General features: G+C 37.3%; 1 protein-coding gene across 1 annotated transcript in view; it reads right to left on the minus strand.

Annotated features, from left to right (window-relative positions):
- The window catches only part of GFPT1 (glutamine--fructose-6-phosphate transaminase 1), a 56,127-nt gene that overhangs the window by 17,425 nt on the left and 17,395 nt on the right, over positions 1 to 21,307 (minus strand). Inside the window, exons 5-12 of the mRNA XM_042932541.1 lie at positions 18,908 to 18,966; positions 17,204 to 17,338; positions 15,246 to 15,307; positions 14,580 to 14,659; positions 10,987 to 11,092; positions 8,899 to 9,062; positions 7,877 to 7,972; positions 3,172 to 3,269 (exon numbers count right to left, since the gene is read on the minus strand). Coding sequence (XP_042788475.1) covers positions 3,172 to 3,269; positions 7,877 to 7,972; positions 8,899 to 9,062; positions 10,987 to 11,092; positions 14,580 to 14,659; positions 15,246 to 15,307; positions 17,204 to 17,338; positions 18,908 to 18,966 — 800 coding nt within the window. The remainder of the gene's footprint in view (positions 1 to 3,171; positions 3,270 to 7,876; positions 7,973 to 8,898; positions 9,063 to 10,986; positions 11,093 to 14,579; positions 14,660 to 15,245; positions 15,308 to 17,203; positions 17,339 to 18,907; positions 18,967 to 21,307) is intronic.

Here is a 21,307-nt window from a genome sequence, read left to right on the forward strand (position 1 = left end):
AGACTAAGGGGTACGAGCTCTGCCTGCTTGGGATTATCTCTCTGCCCCTGCTCGCATGCACCCACTTGCTCTTTCTCAGAAAGAAAGAAATAAACTTAAAAAAAAAGTAAACTCAATGGTTTTGTTCTATCATTGGTTTGGCACTTTTTAACAATGTTATAATATCACATACAGAAAGTCTTCAAAGATAAAATCTTATTTTTAACTAACCTTTTCCATTGATGTATTTTACTTACTAATTATACGCAAAGTTACTGACCCTAAATGCTAAATGTTTCCCTCAAATAGAAATCAAACCTCCCCCTCACAATACAATATTTATATTGGAATTATATTCTTCAAAATAAAAAGAGAAAGATACAAATCTGGCAATTTACCAGATATTTTAAAATATATCCCACAAAAGTAATCTCAAGATATATATATCTGTGCTAATACATGTCTTTTTCTTTCAGTGGAAGCAACTCTTTATAAATAGACAGAATGACGTATTTTCATCCTAAGAGACTAATTTACTGTTATAAATTCCACTGACTGCATGTCACTGTAAAAACCCAGTGACAATTAACATTTTGAAAAGCAAACTATACTTAGAATGATTTTAGTTGATTGTTATTGTTCAGGATACACATTACATACATAAAAAAGCAGCTATGCGTATGTGTCATTCATTTTCGACTCCACCAAAAACCACACAAAACCAAAAAACTAGATAGAACAGAATTAATGACACTATTTTGCATGACAAACCACAAAGGGACTTCTAATGTTTGTTAACTACAGTAGTTTCAGTATCTATCAAAAAACAAAACAAAACAAACCTTACATTTTTTCAAATTTCATAATTAGAGAATTCTAACATAGCATAAAATTTCTGTCCTAAAATTCACGTCTAGCATTAGATGAAACATTTAATCAATTTTTTTTTATTTCTGAATAAAGGGCTTCCTCAGTAACAATAGATCTAAGCCACCAGTGAACTGCCCAAGCCCTTCATTTACACTCATGTCTTTAATTCATTCTTTTATTTCCATGATCAAAACAAACACTTTCTTAGGACTCTCCCCTTGAATACTGCCTAGACTTTCCTTTTTTTAGACCATGTGATTTGGGAGTGGGTGGGTAAGAGAACTGCGATGCAAGCGCTAGACAATCATCTAATTTCTGTCACTAGTTAAATGACTGGCTCCCACAAATACAGATAATAAATACTTACGCCCCAGCAAATAAAAAACTACTACGTCATAAACTTCGCGATCAATCCTAGAAGCAGAAACTGAGTAAGGGTCTTCTATACTTATGGGAGTTGACATCAACAGCATGATAAGACATCAACAGTATTATAAATGGTATTTATTATTATAAATGGTTTTCATAAGAAAACTACACATGGATCTGATTTACTGGACTAAAAGACCATTATATTCCTATGCTTCTGCATGGACAACCAACACACATCTTGGATGCAGAATTTCAGCTTCCCAAAAATTAACTCAAAATGAATTAAAGATTAAACGTAAGGCCTGAAACCATGAACTTCCAAGAAAAAAACACAGGAACAAAGTTCCTTGACATGAGTCTTGGTGATGATTTCTTGGATATGACACCTAAACCACAAAAAGCTAGTTAAAAAGTAAACAAGTGGGATTATATCCAACCAAAAAGCTTCTGCATGGCAAAAGAAACCATCAACAAAGTGAAAAGTACACTACAAAATGAGAAAAAAATATTTGCAAACCAGGTATGTGAAAGGGACTAATATCTAAAATATATAAAGAACTCATAAAACTCAACTGCAAAAAATTAAATAACCCAATTAAAAAACGGGCAAAGGACCTGAAGAGACATTTTCCCCCTGTGCATTGTTGGTGGGATTGTAAACTGGTACAGCCACCATGGAAAACACTATGGACGATCCTCAAAGAGGGAAAAATAGAACTACCATATGATCCAGTAATTCCACTTCTGGGAATGTATCCAAAGGTAAGGAAAACATTAACTTGAAAGGATATCTGCACCCCCCTGTTCACAGCAACATTATTTACAAAAGCCAAGACATGGAAACAACCTAAGTGTCCATCAATTATTGAATGGATAAAGAAGTTGTGGTATACACACACACACACACACACACACACACACACACACAGCAATACTATTCAGCTATGAAAAACGAGGAAATCCTACCACTTGTGACAACATGGATGCACCCTGCAGGCATTATGTTAAGTGAAATAAGTATCACAAAGAAAAACAAATACTGTATGATTTACTTATATGTGGAATCTAAAATAAATAAGAAAATGAATAATAAAAATAAATTCATTAAAAAAAAAAAAAGGATCAAACCTGTGGTTACCAGAGGTAGGGGTGCGGAGAGGGGGGGAACTGGAAGAAGATGGTAAAAGGTACAAACTGCCAGTTTTGTACTGGCAAAAAAAAGCACTAATGATATAATGTACAACATGATGCTACAAGAAACACTGCTGTATAGGATATACAGGAAAGCTGTTAAGAGAGTAAATCCTAAGAGTTCTCAGCACAGAGAAAAATCTCTTTCTATATTCTTTTCTTATGGTATCTCTATGAGAAGATGGATGTTAACTGAACCTTCTGTGGTAATCATTTCAAAATATACCTAAGTCGAGCCATCATGCTATACATCTTGAAGTTATACAATGATGTATGTCAATTATTTCTGAATAGAACTGGAATGCATTTTCTAAGTAAAATTTTTTAAAATTTACTTTCCAAAGTAATTAAAGAACAAAGTCTGACAAAAAGAAGACTTTCTTTGTTTGCAGAAATGTGCCTACCAAGTAAGATCCTGTTGAGGCTCAACACATTACCAGCCATCTGTCTGAGTCAAGAAAATAATAATAAGCAAAACCTAACGACTGCTCCTACAGAAGTTTTTCTTACAGAAAACCTTTCCGACCCTTGGCCTTCCATGAAGTCACTGCAGGTGGTCTACCTGGATATCTAAGGACCTTTCTAAAGCAAATCTTCCGTTGATAAATAATTCCAAGCAGCTGTTAACATTTCTGCCCCGAATGCCTCCTGATTTTGGTCTTGACAACATAATATAACAAAGCATAATTTTACATGGTGTGTTACAGATACCTTCTAATATCCAACATCAAACAGTGAAAATCTTAAGAATCCACTTACTGCTACACCAGCATGATAACTTGTCCCACAAGCAATAAGAATCAAACGCCGACACCTCTGGATCTCCTTAATGTGATCCTTCAAACCGCCCAAATTCACTGAAATAAAAGTTTGTGTATATAATTATTTAGGAAAGAACCATATTGAAATAGGTAATCACTTTTCATGAGTGTCCACAGCCAATCTGGGAACAACACTACCATTTTAAAGAATTTTCACTCCTCTTGGGAAGCACAGTTCTGTATGGTTTTTAAAATGAAATTAAATAGGTCACAACTTAACTGTCTCCCCCAAACTTATAACTAACCTTACCTCTCCGGGATCCCACACACTTCTGGTTTTATCACACTCTACCCTGTTTGGTCATTTTTCCATTCCTCTCTTCAGATTAAAATTTCTCTCAAAGGCAAAAACCACAGGACACAGACGAGATTGCTAGATGGTGATGGCTGGGGTGGGGAAAGAGCTGGCCACAAAGGGGCATGAGAAGGTTTCTAGGGTGATGGAACCGTGCTTCATCTTCATGGCTGTAGAGGTTATGGTTATGATCATGTTGTGGAAGTTTGTCAAAACTCAGAATTATACACCAAAAATGGTGAATTTTATTATATCTGCTTATATCTCTTTAAGCTACCTGGGAAAACACTTAGTTACGTTAGTTTCCCGCACAAACAGTGCTCCCACCCAGAACAGTGCACTGAACACAATATAAAACCCTCTCCTTTCAGTCCTTCCCATCTCAGTAAATGCCACCCCCAAGCACCCAGTGGCGGTGCCCCTCGACTGCCCCTATCCATCCTCACATCCATCCCCAGCAGGTCCTGTGAGCACACCTTCAAAAGGAGCCTCTAATACCATCATGTGGTCTAACATCTCTGCCCTAGACAAGAGCAACGCTTTCCTAACTACTCTCTCTTCTATCCCCACCTCCCAAAGCCTGTTCTCCACACACAGAATAAAACCACCTTGTAGAGTGATTCTTTAAAACCATAAAGTGATCTCAAAACCTTCCAATGAGTCTGTCCTCTTTCTGTCTCTATAGCTACTTATGTGTTCTTCTAAGGGCTTCTTGTGTTAGAAATACTTCAACGAAAAGCTACTTTTCTACCTATGAGAAATTTTCATTCAATGTCCATTCCATTATTCAACTAATATTTCCTGAGCACCCACCAAGTGAATTTGCTACCCAAGATACTGTGGCTACCAGAGTTCAGGGCAGTTCAGGGGATGGCTGAGAAGACAGACCTGCACACCACCGGGCAGCATCCTCTGCGTCTGACACTTTTTTCTGCACACTTTTTTCTACCTTACTTGGACATAATGTAAAACCAAGGCATATGTTTTGCTTTTTATTTCTCTGAATAACTTTATGTTCTCCTTTTTAAATTTCAGTACTGAGAGGGTGTATTATATTTCTCCATTTAAAAAAAAAAATCAGAAAATTGGAAAATAAAATAAAACCACAAAAAGCTTCAGCAGCTTCCCAAGTAACCTGGAATAAAATCTAAACTCCTTATTATGGCTTCAAGTGCCCACATGTCCCGTCTCCTGCTTAACTCTGACCTCATCTCCTAGTACTTTCCCTCCCACCCTGGCCGCTGCAGCCAGACTGGCCTCCTTGTGGCTTCTGCACTAGACAAAGGTTCGTGCACCTCTGCCTGCAGAATTCTTCCACAGACCTCGGCATGTATTGGAAAGGTCTGGGAAGAAAGCAGACAATATCAAGAGGTTGTGTTCAGGTCATCCAACGGCAACAGTGTGAAGATGACTCAGTATAAAAGCAGAAAGACTACCAGGGAGACTTGTATTCCAGGTGACCAATGACAGGGAAATAAGATGGTAAGCTCAGCTGCCTGACAACTCGTTCCCTAAAAACCAGCAAATTCCCTGCTGGCTGAGGGAGGTTTGAGGTAGTTCTGGAAGGAGTCACCCAAGGTCTGAATGGATGATGCTTTCGAGAGAAGCCTAATTCTGATAAGGTAGGCCATGCTACTAGAAGCAATAAGAGTGCCCGGAGGACCGGAGCAGGGATGGAGCATTTCAAGATCACCACTGGACACCGAACCCTAGTCCGGCTCCAAAAGGGACCAGCAATGTGACCTTTGGCAAGACACTCAAACTGACAGAGCCTCAATTTCCTTGCCTTGATAAAAAAAAAGTTAACAGCTATCCTGTTTGTATTACAGAGCTTTTATGAGGAACATAACATTGAGAAGAGTGCTTTTTAAAATCATGAACTTCTCAGGGGCGCCTGGGTGGCTCAGTCGGTTAAGCGTCCGACTTCAGCCCGGGTCACGATCTCGCGGTCCGTGAGTTCAAGCCCCGCGTCGGGCTCTGGGCTGATGGCTCAGAGCCTGGAGCCTGCTTCCGATTCTGTGTCTCCCTCTCTCTCTGCCCTTCCCCCGTTCATGCTCTGTCTCTCTGTCTCAAAAATAAATAAACGTTAAAAAAAATAAATAAATAAAATCATGAACTTCTCAAAGTTTATCTCACTGTCTTCCTTTATGAATTAAATCTTTTCCCCGATCTTCCTTCCATAAATACCATAAGGCGGTCCTTACTACGACGCTCCCAGTCCTTCCTGTGCAACCACCTTTAACAGCCCCACACTGGCAGACGCAGCTTCCATTTCTCCCCTCTCCTTCCCCTCGCTTCACCCTGGATGGAACACCTGAACTGGTGACTGCCTTTCGGCCTCTCGTCCCTCCAGTGCACACTGCAGACTGGTACCCAGTTCAATCCAGTGAAGCTCTATCACCCTGGTTTCTAAGCCTCCTGCTAGCTCTACAACTTCTACATGAGGCGGTCCCCCTGCACCTCCCACTTTAGAGCATTCCAGGCCCCCCTTGGCAGCTCCTCCCACCTTCTTTCCCAGACTTAATGTTCCTTACTCCGCTTCAAGTGTTAGATGTGGACAACTGGACCACACGTTATTCCGCCAACAGCTTGCTGATGGTTTTCCACTATCTCCCCTTCAGCTAATGCTGTTCTTTCCAACTGCAAGGCTCCCACGTCATCTCCACCGATTTAAACCTTTCAGATCTTTCAGACTCATGCCTGCCTGCTTCATGAGGCCTTCCCTGGCCCCAAAGCACCTAGCCACAGACTGATTCATTCTCTACTCCTAATTCAACATTAAACTTTGTTTCCAATGCCAGGTATCATATTTACCTTTCTTTAAATACTTATATATTCACTCCACTTCTAGATTTATAAAAACCTCGAAGAGGAGACCATATTAGAAATAATTTCCCTATAGTCCCTGTTATGTTCAGCATGGTGTCCTGAACACAGATGTTGAGTTTGTAATTCAGCTTCAACAAATCTCTCCTGTTGAGAAAGTATGATGCTGCTCAGAAAAAATAAAAAAATAAAAAAATACAGAGACAGCATTTACTCAGAGAATTCCATCAATTAACAGGACACAGCATAAAGAAGACACTTAATACCGTCCATATGACACACGGATTTGGGAACAGATCTTTTGCACACTAGCTATTATTTCTCAAAAACTAATTAATGCTAAGAAGCTTAGCCCAGTTGGCTTGTTAAACTGTTTACTAAACTGTCATGATGAACAAGCAGGGTTCCAAAAATGTGATTTCACAATAAATAGTTTATCTTCTGACCACAGAGAGTCCATCTCAAACTCATCTATGCAAGGTGTGCACACTCGTGTGACACAAGGTCCAGACAGAGTGTCCAGAAATACGACCAGAGTGGCACTCTCAGCTCTATCTTAAACAGGCAGGAAGGTACAGGTTTTCTCAAAAGGCATTAAGCAGACACCCGGAAAACCTGTCAGGAAGTTCACACCTTCACTCATCTAGAAACTGGTAAGAGAAAATCTAGGCTGAGCACATACGTGTAAGCTTCCCAACGAGAGGAGAACCAGTGCCCAGAACAGTCCTTGGTATATGGCAAGTGCCCATTAAAGGTTTTCTGAAGTGGAAGGAAGTTCAATGTTTTTAATTATACACTAGAGGACTCCCCCCCCCCCCCCCCCGGGAAGATCACCCTAATACTCTTTTAACTGACAACTTTCAAATGTGACTTTCCAGCCATTTGTTTTTACATTTTACATTTACATAACCACCTTATTGAGATGTCACATACCATAACATCTCCCTTTTAAAGTGTACAAATAGTGGGTTTTAGTATATTCCGAGTTGTGCAACCATCACCACTACCTAATTTTAGAACATTTCATCACCTGCCCCAAACCCCATCCCCATTAGCAGTCATTCTCCACCCCCTCCCTGCAGCCTCTGGCAACCATTAGCTATTATCTCCCCTGTTTTATTGTGGTAAAATACACAGAACATAAATTTAACATTTTTTAAGGATTCAGTTTAGAGGCATTAAGCACATTCACACTGTTGTGCAACCATCACCGCCATCCATCTCCAGAACTTTTTCATCTTCCCAAACTGGAACTCTGTACGCATTAAATAATAACTCCCTCTTTGTCCACTCTCCCTGCCCCTGGTAACCACTAATCTACCACCTGTCTCTATGAATCTGACTATTCTAGGTATATCTCCTATCAGTGGAATAATACACTGAAGGACTTTTGAAGGATGATTGGACTCCACTGATGGCTGTAGTCACAGTTTTCTATAAAGCTATAAAGGACAATGAACTTTCAGGCTGCCAATGTCAAGCCCCACAGAAGACTCTGAAATAATAACTCGCATGTAGTTACCAGTATAGTCGTCAAAGTTGACTCTTCCTCTCATCGTGTTTACGACGGACTCTGGCTGCTCAAAAATTTCCTTCTGCATAAATGAACTGAAGTTGCCTAAAGTAATATAAATTACATCATTAAAATAACAAATTTGTACACAACTAAAAGTCTGCCTCCTGTAACATCATCTTAGTAAATGAAAAGAGGGCTCATGCATTAGAGTACAATATTCACATATGACATTTTACCCTATGTGAAGAAAAATAAGCAAGTAAGGAGGAAAACTCACTTTATTAACTTCATACCTAAAATATGCAGTGAGAGCAAAACAGGGAGTGGGAAGCTTAAGTTTTAGAGTCAGATCTAGGTTTAAATCATGGTTCTATCCTTTACCACCTAAATGGTTCTGGGGAAATTCTTTATAAAGTAAGAACAGCAACTACTTCACAGCATTGTCATGTGGATTAATATAGGAAAGACCTGACATATAGCAGTTATGCAATAAACGTCAGCATTTATCCCACGTCGACCCCATGACAAAGGAGGAGAATAAAAACCATGATGGCAATAATCATTAACAGTTAACAAGAGCAAACAGTTACGTAGGGCTCACTAAGCATGTCAGGCACTGTTCTGAAGGCTTTACATAAACTAATCCTCAAAACAACCTTAACAAGGTAGGTCCTATTTTCCTCCTTCTGTAAAAGAGAAAACTGAAGCAGAGAGAATAAGAGAGGAATAAAGAACAGAACACAAACTATGCTTATAAAGTATCTTAAAAATATCAAGAACCATTTCAATGACCAATCTGTGTTTTTAACATCAAAAACAACAAACCATGAATTAGTTTGAAAGACAACTACTTTAAGACCAGCAGATAATTTTCCAAAGAAACATCCCTTTCTCTGGTGTTATCCCCTCACTCATCATGTGGAAGGTTTCAGTCAACACCGTGTCATCAGATTCCTACACTACAACAGGAAGTAGAACGTCTCCTTCCCATTAAGAACACCAAGCTATAACACGACAAAAACTTTCACCCTTCATGATCTGCTGGAGTTCCATCTGGAGGGTTTGCACAGCTCGTCCAGGGTGATCTCCTGCAGTTCGTTTAATTCGATGGATAGAAAGACGGCCGTCCACCACCGCTGCAACATCATCATCTTCAAGAAAGATGACGCGATTGGTATGTTCTATGACAGCACTATAAAATGTTCAAGGAGATAATACAGTCAACAATCAAGGATGATTATTACAAATAAAACTATCATCAAGACACAGAAACCATGGTTAAAATACAAACCTATCATCCTGGAGTATCTCTGTTAACTTTCTGGTTACCAAGGCCATTCCCTACAGGGCAATGGGCAGTTAACTAGGGACAATGAATAAAAGGATCTCTGTGCAATACCCTAAACCAAATTAAATTAGATCAGATCAGAAAGCATGGCTATTTCTTCCTCATTCTATCACCAAATCTTCCAATTTTAACTCCTAAATATTTTTCAAAGCTTCTATGTCCACCACCACAAACCAGTTCAAGCTACCATCAGCTCTTGGCTAGACCAAGAGCTAGGAACCTGCTAACTTATCCAACCACATGCCCTCTAATCTCCCTCCATCTGTTTTCCATTTCTGCCAAAATGAATGTCAAAAGGCAACTCCAACCAAGATTTCTCCCTCACCCAACAAAACACTTGATGGCTTCCCTTTGGCTCTTCAGAAAACCACAAAGCACAAAGCATGACCCCACTTTCTTCTCCAGCCTCCACTCCCACCAAACTTCCTCTCTCTATGCCAGCCACACTGCTACCCATCCTGAGTTCTCACATACTGATCAATTCACAGAAAGTGAATGCTCTTCCCTCTACCTCTTCACCTAATCAACTACTAATATGTTTTTATCTCTCAAGTGTCATTCCCTTAGAGAAATTTACCCATAGGAGTGTAAGTCACCCTGGTATAGGCATTCTGTAGCTCTTGTCACAGGTGGAATTCTACACTTGTGTGACTGATTAAAATTTGTCTCCTCCAATAAGAAAGAGCTCCTTAAGGACAAGTTGTGTGTGTGTGTGTGTGTGTGTGTGTGTGTGTGTGTGTGTGTGTTTAAGGATTATTTTATTTTATTTATTTATTTTTATTTTCTTTTATTTTTTGAATATCTCCACCCCCAACATAGGACTCAAACTCACAAACCCGAGATCCGGAGTCGAATGCTCCACCGAATGAGCCAGCCAGGCACCCATGGGACAAGTATATTTTTATTTTTACTCACCATTATCTCCTAAGCCTACCACATGGCTTTGCTCAGAGTGTTCAATATGAGTGTCTGAGCGAACGACAAAAGGATAAGCTTCTGCAATTTCTAGTTTAAGCCATAACTGTCAAGTCTGACCAACCTACTTAATGACAACAATGAAGCATCCCAGCACTAACTAACCACCTGCAAAAATTAGGCAACAGTGAAGCTTGTTCTCCCACAGAGACAATGCATTCCCGGCATGATCTAACCTGCGACCTATCTCATCGTTAGATCCCCTTAGGGCACAACAAATGACTCCAAATACTTGTTGGCAATGTGAACAATTCTGCTTTATCCTCATCACTATTAGTATTCCATTTATAAATGCATCTAAGCATCCCACAGTATTTTTCACTCAAAATGTCTTAGTCTAGTACTATTTCTTTTATAAAAGTGATTATAATCCATATTACTTCTGAATTAAAAAGGTGAGTGTCCTTATTGGACTAAAACTACAGTGGTTTAGCAACTATACTGTAACTGGTGGGACACTAACCCATTCTATTCTAAATTCCAACCTAAAATCTCTCCTCCCTGTAAGACCTGGCTAAGGCTCCAAAAAGAAGACGAAAAATATACAAGATATCAGTTAATATGCTAGAACAAGTCTCAAGTACTGTTATCTTTTCTTGGAAAACTGACCTACATGCTTTGAATTGAGAGAAAAAAACGTTCTTAGGAAGCCCATTTCTAAAAAGGGCACCTATATTTCCCTAATTGACAAAATTCTCTTACACAGCATAACGAGATATATACAAGATGACTTCTGGTTTCTATAACATGAAAAGTTTTGCTAAGATTCTCTGAATCAAGGAAGGAAGTTCACCTTGCATCAGATGCAAAGTAATATTCCACTGCTTTTTCTTCAACAGGGAAAAGGCAAGTTGTGCTGTCCACACGAGAGAGATTACAGCTTCCTTTCTTGTCCTTCCCTAGAGCACAGAGGTAACACAATCAGCAAACACGTAGATCATGGCCAATACAGAAATACACATAATTTTCTTCAAAATCAACAAAAAAACATAGCAACACAAAATAATTTCAGCAATTTAAAAATGCTAGGTAGGTCACCTTATTTCCATGCAATAAGCCAACAAGAACAGACAAAAAGTGTAGAGTGAAATAGCAACTATCAAAGAGAGCGTGGCAGATAAGTGTTACATTACAAATGTTTTAACTATTTCTTTTCCAGGTAAAAGGCAAATAATTCACTAATATCACTCTTTTTTTAAATCAAAAGTATATATAGGCCTAATCTTAATTTAACCTTATACATAACTTGACAGAATACATATAAGTTTGTGTACCTAAACTTATCATAAAAATTACATTAAAAATGTCAAAATTATGCAATGAAAAATAAAGTGAAGACTAGTGGCATACTGATTTTTACTATCTGATAACAAAACTTCTCTAGGTTTTAAAAGTCAGCATAACAAATCAGGTTGCAGTCTACACTAATTCTGATTTTAAAACAAAGATACTTAAAACTCTCTAACCATGGTATACCATATATAGCACCTACTGCTAAGGACTGGAAATATTATAAAACCAGAATCTCTTCTTTCTTTAAAACTGGATTTTCTTACATTTCTTGTAAGTCAGGATAAAATACGATCCTTCTGCAATAATAATATACTTTTTTTTAAGAGATACAAGTTTATTGAATACACTAAAAAGGACCAGTGGGCAGGACACCAAAGGAGAGACTAGCTGCCTGCAATAATATCCTTTTAAATCTAGAACTTTAGAATTATGGGATCTCTACTTAATATGTCAAGTCGTGAATGAATTTTTTTTCCTTTTTGCCCATTCGCAACTAAAGTCAAAACTGGAAAGCAAAGTGAAGTCTGACACATTAGAAAGATATTTTTTAAAAATCACATAAATTAAAATCTATATTAATGTCAGAGAGACAAAAAAGCACCTTTACCTGAGATCAGGACATACCAGACCTTATAACCTACGGACACAACGGCCAGAGGACACTATAAATATACCTGCAAAAATTCATATTGTGTCTGTCGTCTAAAATGCATGTCTATAAAAGACTTGCTTATAATTATTCTTAGAAATGCACATCCAGGGGTGCCTGGGTGTTCAGTCAGTTAAGCATCCAACTCTTGGTTTCGGCTCAGATCGTGATCTTGTGGTTTCGTGGGTTCAAGCCCCGCATCAGGCTCTGCACTGGCAGCATGGAGCCTGCTTGAGATTCCTTCTCTCCCTCTCCCCAACTCGTGTTCTCTCTCAAAAAATAAACTTAAAAAAAATTTTGTAAAAATGTACACCCAAAGTTCTCCACAATCCATGCTTATTTGGTGTGTTTCAGACATGAAAATAAAACAGCCCTTTCCATCCAAATTCAACAGCAAAAAGATACTACACTTTAAAAAATACGTGTAAGGTGACATCCTAGAAAAAGTAATGCTACAGAAGGGTAAAGCAGATTGGTGTTTGCCAAGGGCTGGGAATGGGAACAAGGAAGGGCTGGCTACTGAGCTACAGCTGGAGGGAACTTTCACAGGACAGGATTGCTCTATACTTTGATTGTGGTGGTTATACAACCATTGGCACTTGACAAAACTCATGAAACTGCACATCAAAAAGAATGAATTTTACTGGTGTAAAAAAAGTAAATCAAAAAACATGCAGAAGGATAGCCCAGCACCTACATTTTCAAAATAAATACAACCAGTTTTGGTTATAAAATGCCCTAAAGGTATCAAGTTTCACTATACTCCTTCTCCAAATGTCATTCTTTGAGTGCCAAGGTATATTTAATTATATTATTTAGAAGGATTTAAGATAGCATTGCCTATTTAAATGAAAAAAAACATTTACCACTTGATACCTATACAACTGTTACAATCCATAAAATGTTTTGCCGTACAATTATCTCATCTGATTTGAGTGGCACACAATTATGACCATCCCCTTTATTTTGTCCGTTGTTACACCTGGAGAAAATAGCAAAAGCCTAAAAGCCATCCCGTGTTCTCCCCTTTACACAGCCTCTTCAATAAGAGGCTAAACTCTTTAAATGAAACTTTGCTGAGCCACACGTTATCTACATACTAGCAACCAGAGAAATAAAGGTCACTAAAATACAATGCCTGATCTTAAATAAAATGTCTCATGGTAAGTTTCTCGTCTAACTTCTTAAGACCTTAGCCAATGTTTTTCCGTTATTTCTAAAAGCAGTCTAAGAAAATGTGCAAGATAATAACACAAAGGTAATGTATACAGGAGCAGGATTATTAACAGAAATCTGTAACTCTGGATCCAAAATTCTATACCCTCATTGGTAAACTAGTTTTTCTTCTGAAAAGGGAAGGAGAGGGAGGAGAATGTAAGAAGAAATCCTACCATTTCAAGGTCGAAGGCTATTTAAGGAAGTAACTTTCTGCTTTAAATAAAAAAGCTAAAGCAGCCACTATCTAAAGATGAAGAGGTTTAGAGTCCTTTGCTATTTTTTTTCAAGAAACCAAGAATTATACATTAATAATATGGGTTTCAATTCTCCAAATTTACCACTCCCTATCTTTTACATGGAAAGCTTTTAATAAGTAAATGAAAAGAGCATGCCATTTTGGGGGTCTAATTATATCAATAAAATGATCCATAGTTTGTATGGCTGAAAGTCCTATAAAAAAATAATAAACTTCAAACATAAACAATAAAAAAGACTCCAATTTCAAACAAAGCAATCAAGATGTTGAATACAAATCTAAAAGTAAAGTGTCATGCATAAAATAAAGACCATTTAAACATAATTTTATGAGAAGTTAGGATACAGTATTCAAATAACTACCAATGAATTCGATCTACAATAGCCTAACATACAATGCTCTTTTCTCAATGTAAGCATACTTACAATAATGTATCTTACATGATTTCAACTTAAAACAAAAAAATAAATTTTATAATTTCAATCTCAGAAATTTTAAAGAAACAAATTATTAAAAGCAGTTTTCTAAATGCCAAAAGCAGACAGACAAAATATACTCTGCAAATTAGAAAAATGTCAAAATATGTTTCCCCATTAAAAAAAGCACATTTTTAGAGGCCCAGCACATTCATTCACTCCAAGAACAAAGAATTAGTAAAGAAAGAACAAAAGAGGTAAGATTCCTCCCCATCCATGCAGAGTGCATTTCCCACCTCTTTCTCCCTGTGATCCCCACCGTGAGAATTTTGATCCAATCTGAGTCCTAGCTAAGGATATACAACAGAAAAAAATTCTACTCGTCAGAGAAATTACAACAACAAATCCTTTTCATGTCTAGACAGAACTACATATACATATGTGTGGATCTAACCAAAGAGGCATTCATTTCAATTTAATGGAAACAATTCTTTATATCTACTGCACTCAATTTATACAGTTTCCTCATGGCATTATGTAAGATTAATTTTTACCTGTTCTGTAGAGAATCGGAATGTGATCAGTAGAGAGTTTATGTTCACTTCGTACACCAATCAAGAGAGGGCTACCTCGTCTGTTGGTGCAAAATTAAGACAGAATTAAGCCATTTTCATAAATAATGCAGTGATACAAATTTTAATGAGCCAACATTCTTCAAATAATGTTGAAGACTTCAGGTATAACAAAAGCACAGCATAAACAGAATTTGCAAATATTAGGGCTTCTCACTGTTCTAAAAAGAACATCATGATCAGGCCTAACTAAATATCCTGACAAATGTAGTGATAGTACAATTCTCTAGGAATCTGTTTAGGATGTATGCTTCTAAAAAATATGGAGAAAGTTAAAGTTGGGGGCCTGAAATTAGAGAATATTCAATATCCAAATTCACAAAGTAACCACGGTGTCCCACTAGAGACAAAAGGCCAGTTATAAATGCCAAAATATATTTGCTTTGTGAAGGGGTTGTGTGAAATGGAAGAGTGGTGAAAAATGGATAAGGAAGGGCATATGAAAATAAACAGCGACATATGGCATGCAGATCTAGGAAAGGACAAGTCTTTACAGTAAAGGTTAACCATCATGTACAGAGAATACACTTATAATTCAAATGTTTCAAAATGCATACAATTATTAGTCATTATTAAATCTGCATGTACCTTGTGCCAACTGCTTGGCCAGGAAAATGAACACTCTTAAATACCAGTGCAAAAGCACCTTCCTATAAAGGAAAAAAAATACATTAGCAATATTTATTACCATCAATTACCAAAATGTGAAATGCCTAAAACATACTGGCTTCAGCACAGAAATTTTTTGTTCACATGCTGCTCTTTTTAAAGTTAAAAACAAGTCTAAATTTTAGGTAGACACTCATTCCTGAGCTTTGGTGTATCCAAGACACTTTTTAACCAAGCCCACTCTTGAAATACACTCAGTAGATAGTAGCTCCAAAACAGACTATTACTTAAAACACTATTTTAACACGCTGCCAACACTTTTCAATAGATACATCCTATCTCGGATGTTAGAGTGCAAAGAAGAGAGAATTAGAAAAGACCCCTAGCTCAATATCCAAAAACATTCTCTGGTCCAGTGATTTTATACCACTGTTAACCTCCATGCTTGTTGACCTTGTTACTAGAGATAAAAATATACACAACCACAATCATTAACATGCACACCATACCACTCCCTCAATCCAATCTCCTCAGGGACAGGACCTAAGGAATTCAGGAGTGAATAAAGAAGGAACAAGAGGTAGGAGAGATAAGGGACCACCACAGAACACAAACTGGGTTATATAATGAATAGAAACAAGAAAAGGCTGGAAAGGCACAGTACTCTGTCTTGAGTAAAGAGAAGGAACAAGCCTCTATTTTCTCCATCTTCCTGACTCCTCCTTTTGTTGCAGACATCATAAGATTTGGGTAGAAGGAGGAAGTGAGGGCTGGACCTTCAGAGAGAAGTGAAGGGCTTTTAAATGAGAAAGCTAGAGTTATGAGTGGGGAGGACAGTAATCCCTATGCCTTTGGATTTTTGTGGGTCTCCAATATCCTTAATCTTTAACTAGGACAACTGAGACGGGATCAAAAAGAATGCCATTTTTTTTTCTTAAGCTTAATACTTTTCTATAGTGTTACAAGGCCAAGGAAAAATCCCCATAAGGAAAAACACAGAATTGACTATACTGGCTCAGAGACATGCAGACATTATACCAGAACAGAGTGTGCATTTCACCAAAGCTACCCTTGTGCTAAGTTACTGACTGAGAAGAACATTTGAGTGAGTGGGAAGAAAGTGATGAACCCCTGAATGCATCTATTGTGTACATGTTTGTGTGGTATCTATGGGTTCATGTGTTTTTAGAAAAACTCCTTGATTTTGGATTATTTTTAATTCTCATGATACAAACTACTGAAAAAGTAGAGTTTTAAGTGTGTGGGAAGGGAGTGGTCAGTCAGAGTCTCTCGAAATTATTCAAGTTGAAGAGCACCTTCGGTGGCTCAGTCAGTTAAGTGTCTGACTTTTGATCTCGGCTCAGGACATGATCTCATGGTTCGTTGAGATCAAGCCCCATGTTGGGCTCTGCGATGACAGTGGAACCTGCTTGGGATTCTCTGTCTCCATTCTCTCTGTGCCTCTCTCTCTCTCAAAATAAATAAACTTTAAAAAAGAAACAAAAAACATTCTCAAGTTGAATAGTAATATATATATGGGAAATAAAAGCCAAAAATACTTAAAAATTAGCACAGTTCCTGCTTACCTTAAGAGTTTGTGATAATGTTGGCGATAATCTTAAAAAGCATGGTTTAGGGGCGTCTAACTCTTGATTTTGGCTCAGGTCATGACCTCACTGTTTGTTGAGATAGAGCCCCGCATTGGGCTTTGTGCTCATAGCACAGAGCCTGTTTGGGATTCTCTTCCCTCTCTCTCTGTCCCTCTCCTGAGCTTACTCTCTCTCTCCTCGCTCTCTCAAAATAAATAAATACATTTTTTAAAAAACTTAAAACTTATAGTTTAGGAGCACCTCACTGGATCAGTCTGTAGAGCATACGACTCTTGATCTAGGGATTACAGTTAAAGCCATCTTAAAGAAAAAAGTGTGGTTTAATACCAATTGTTGGATAACTCTCTCCACCAACGTAGTAAAACTGATATCTTGACTTTCCCGGTTGTCATACATGTACTTAACAAGCTTGGCAATTGTCTCTGTGTCTGTTTCAGATTCAAAATCATAGCCTTTGCTTTCCTGTAATTAGAAAGGAAAAAAATTGACACATTTAAGAAAATGTTCATGATATCCAAATCTATTCTACAGAATTTTTTTCCTCAAAAATTTCACTAACCAACTTCTAATATTTTTTGACCACCATTTCCCATTATCCATTGTTCAAAATGAAGGTCACCATCTAAGTGTAGCAAACCCAAAATAGTGAAGTATTTTGTGCAACTGAAATTGTGCTTTTAATTATATATACTTATAGATGCCACTATAAATTAAGAAAATTATAGGGGCACCCAGGTGGCCAGTTAAGCTTCCGACTCTTGATTTCGGCTCAGGTCGTGATCTCACGGTTCACGAGATTGAGCCCCACATCAGGCTCCGCACTGTTAGATTCTCTTTCGATTTTCTCTCTCCCCCTGCTCCTGCTCTCTCAAAATAATTTTTGAGATTTTAAATAATTAAATAATTTTAAATAACTTCAATTTTATATAATTAAATTTTAAATAATTAAAATATTATGGAATATATAACATCCACAAAACAATAATTCCATAATGAATATAATGATTCTTTCTTGGGTAATGATACCACACTATCCAATACAATAGCCATTAGCTATACGTGGCTATTTAAATTTAAACTGATTCAAATGAGGAGTGCACGGTGGCTCAGTCAACTGAGCTTCTGACTTTGGCTCAGGTCATGACCTCACAGTTCATGGGTTCCAGCCCCATGTCGGGCTCTGAGCTGACAGCTCAGAACTGTCCTCGGATACTCTGTCTCCCTCTCTACCCCTCCCTCCCTCGCTCTCTCTCTCTCTCCCTCAAAAATAAACATTAAAAAAAATTTTAACTGATTAAAATGAAGTAACATTTTAAATTTGGATCTTCAGTCATACCAGCTCAATAACCACATGTGGACAGTGGCTACTACACTGGACAGCTCAGATACAGGCTTCTAACACTGCAGAAAAGTTCAACTGGACAGCCCCAAGAGGCACTCATGAACATATTATATCATCATGATATATTATCATGATATATCATCATCATGAACAATATTATATAGTACATGGCTATTTAGGGCATAGAACCTTCATTTAATCTGTCCTAATTCTTCTTATATACCCTGAAGCTTTTAAAAATGCCAAACAACGGGGCACTTGGGTAGCTCAGTCGGTTAAGCATCTGACTTCGGTTCAGGTCATGATCTCACAGTTTGTGAGTTTGAGCCCCACATCAGGCTCTGTGCTGACGGCTCAAAACCTGGAGCCTGCTTTGCATTCTGTGTGTCTCTCTCTCTGCCCCTTCCCCTGTCTCTCGTGCTCTCTCTCTCTCTCTAAAATAAACACTGAAAAAAAAAAATAAATAAATAAAATAATTATTTTTAAAGTAATTATTTGTAAAGCAATTATTTGTCATTCACATAAGAAACAAAAATATTCCACTATCACAAAGAAAAGTCCAGTAAGCCACCAAACCCTTGTAACCATCTTGGGAATTACTTGATCATACCTAGATGGTGCTGCTGCAACCCCAACAAATAAACTCACTGCTCTCAAAGCCTGGTGTCTTTTCAAGTTACTTTACTTACCAAAAACTTTTTCAAGTCTTTGTAGTTGGTGATAATTCCATTGTGAATAACAATAAATTCTAAAAGAGATAAAAAGTATTGATGATAAAAAATTACAGGTCTAGTAAACACTATCAACAGCCACAACTATCAAGCCACATGCTAGAATTCCAGGTGTAATCAAGTATCTTCTACTTTTCATTATCAGATTATCCTTGAGTAGATCAGCAGCATTATTTACATGGTTTAGTGGAAGCACACGGTGCTAGAGAAGTGGATACAGAGTATCCAGTATAGAATATAATAAACTGGGGTCTAGAGACATCAATTTCATTTGTGGCTAAACTACTAATCTAATCTCACCCTATGAAAGGGGTAAATTTACTAGGGTTTCTTCATTTGCAAAACAAAAAGGTGACCAATACAACTATTATTTTCGCTTCTTTGTTCATTCATTCTTATGCATAAAAAATTCCTAAATTTAAAGAGAAAGACTTTCAAACTAAAACAATTACCTGATTTACATTAAATGAGCTTAAGAACTGAAGTTAAAGAATAAGAAAAACCAGCTATCCTGAGCATGGAGCTTGCTTGGGATTCATTCTTCCCCATTCTCCCCCAATCTGCCCCTCTCCCTGGCACATGCTCTCCTCTCTCTCTCTCTCTCTCAAAATAAAAATAAATTTTTAATTAAAAAAGAAAAAAGAAAGATCAGCTATCCAGATCTATAGTATTTTTCACTATTTCACTCAGACTATTGTCTGAGATCCAGACAATTCTTAAAATGTCAGATAAATTAATGTTAAAACAGCATTCCAAGATCAAATACATATGTGGCAGGATAATTTTCATCTTCTTGATTAGAGCAGTTGGCAATATTTATAGCCCTCAACAGTGTATGTAAAGACCACTAATATGGATTTTTATTTAAAATTCTTAAAAATTATTCTTTAAAATTAGAATACTGGGGCATCTGGCTGGCTCATTGCTAGAGCGTGTGACTCTTGACCTCAGGGTCATGAGTTCAAGCTCCAAATTGGGCATGGAGGCTACTTAAAACAAAAAACAATCGTAAAATTAGAATACTAAACTATCAAAATGTTTTTAAATATACTTAAAGATCTGACATTTGGGGCTGATATTAAATGAGCTTGAATTAAATTAATTACAAATCAAATAATACACATTTTTCACTAGATTTTTAAGTGAAAAAAGATACCACCAAATGATACTACAAAAATAAATCTAAGAAAAACATTTTATTGCTGGAACACAGAATCATAAATAGCTGACTGCTAGATACAAAGCCCTAAAGCTCAAGCCCCGCCTTGGACTCTGTGCTGACAGCTCGGAGCCTGGAGTCTAGAGCCTGCTTCGGATTCTGTGTCTCCCTCTCTGTCTGCCCCTCCCCTGCTCTTGCTCTCTCTCCCTCTCTCTCTCTCAGAAATAAAATAAACATTAAAAAAAATTTTTTTAAGGACTAAAAAATGTGTTAAATGGTTATCTACAGATAAGGAATAAGGATGAGGAAATACAATACAAATTAGACTTCTTTTAATATGACTTGTTTTATTGATATGACTTCAGAATTATGCACATAGTTCGAAATAAAATTAATTTTTAAAGATGGTCAATCCCTAAAAATTAAAATAAAACATATCAACATAATGTATCTGATTATACCACGACCACAGAGAATTATTCCAAGTGACTCGAAAACACAGTAATTTGATTATATATTTCTAAAGAGATACACTCTAAGGACAAAAATACTAACAAAAAATTAACAAAGAACAGTAAACATACTTATGGTGTTGGTATTAGGATTCCATTGTATGTAGATGACATAATAAATCAAATAAGTTATGTTGCAGGTGTTAAGAATGGAGTTTTTAGGTGTGATCGGAAGGAAATCTATCAGAGCAAGGAGGTCAAGTAAAAACCTTCCAGCGTTGGATGTGAATAGGAAGTGTTAGTGTAATATTATGCCGTGTTTTATCTTTAAACTTCCACATGCACGCACCCACCCACAGAGCTATGTCCACCTAAAAGGCCTAGGTGCATGAGCACTTCTAATAAGCACCTGGTTTCTAGTCTTTATATACCATTTCCACTAAAAGGAACTAAGGGTCTTTAGAGAAATGGCTGATTCCAAGTCTGGGGCAAAATTAGATGAACCTGAAACATCTCAACCTACCAGAAAATAACAAAGACTGTTAAGCCTACTGGTGTCATGTCAAAAGGACTCAGGAACCAACCTAAATTAGCTCCAAAGGCCAAAGATGGGAAAATTTGTACATCAATATACATTATTACTTCCGTGTTTTTAAAAAATGCAATATTTTAAATCTGAGTTTATAATAATAAAAAGAAACTCGTTTATCTTAGAACATGAGAACCACTTCATCTTTGAAAAATGGT

The sequence above is a fragment of the Panthera leo genome, chromosome A3, assembly GCF_018350215.1.
Source record: "Panthera leo isolate Ple1 chromosome A3, P.leo_Ple1_pat1.1, whole genome shotgun sequence".
NCBI classification, from domain to species: domain Eukaryota; kingdom Metazoa; phylum Chordata; class Mammalia; order Carnivora; family Felidae; genus Panthera; species Panthera leo.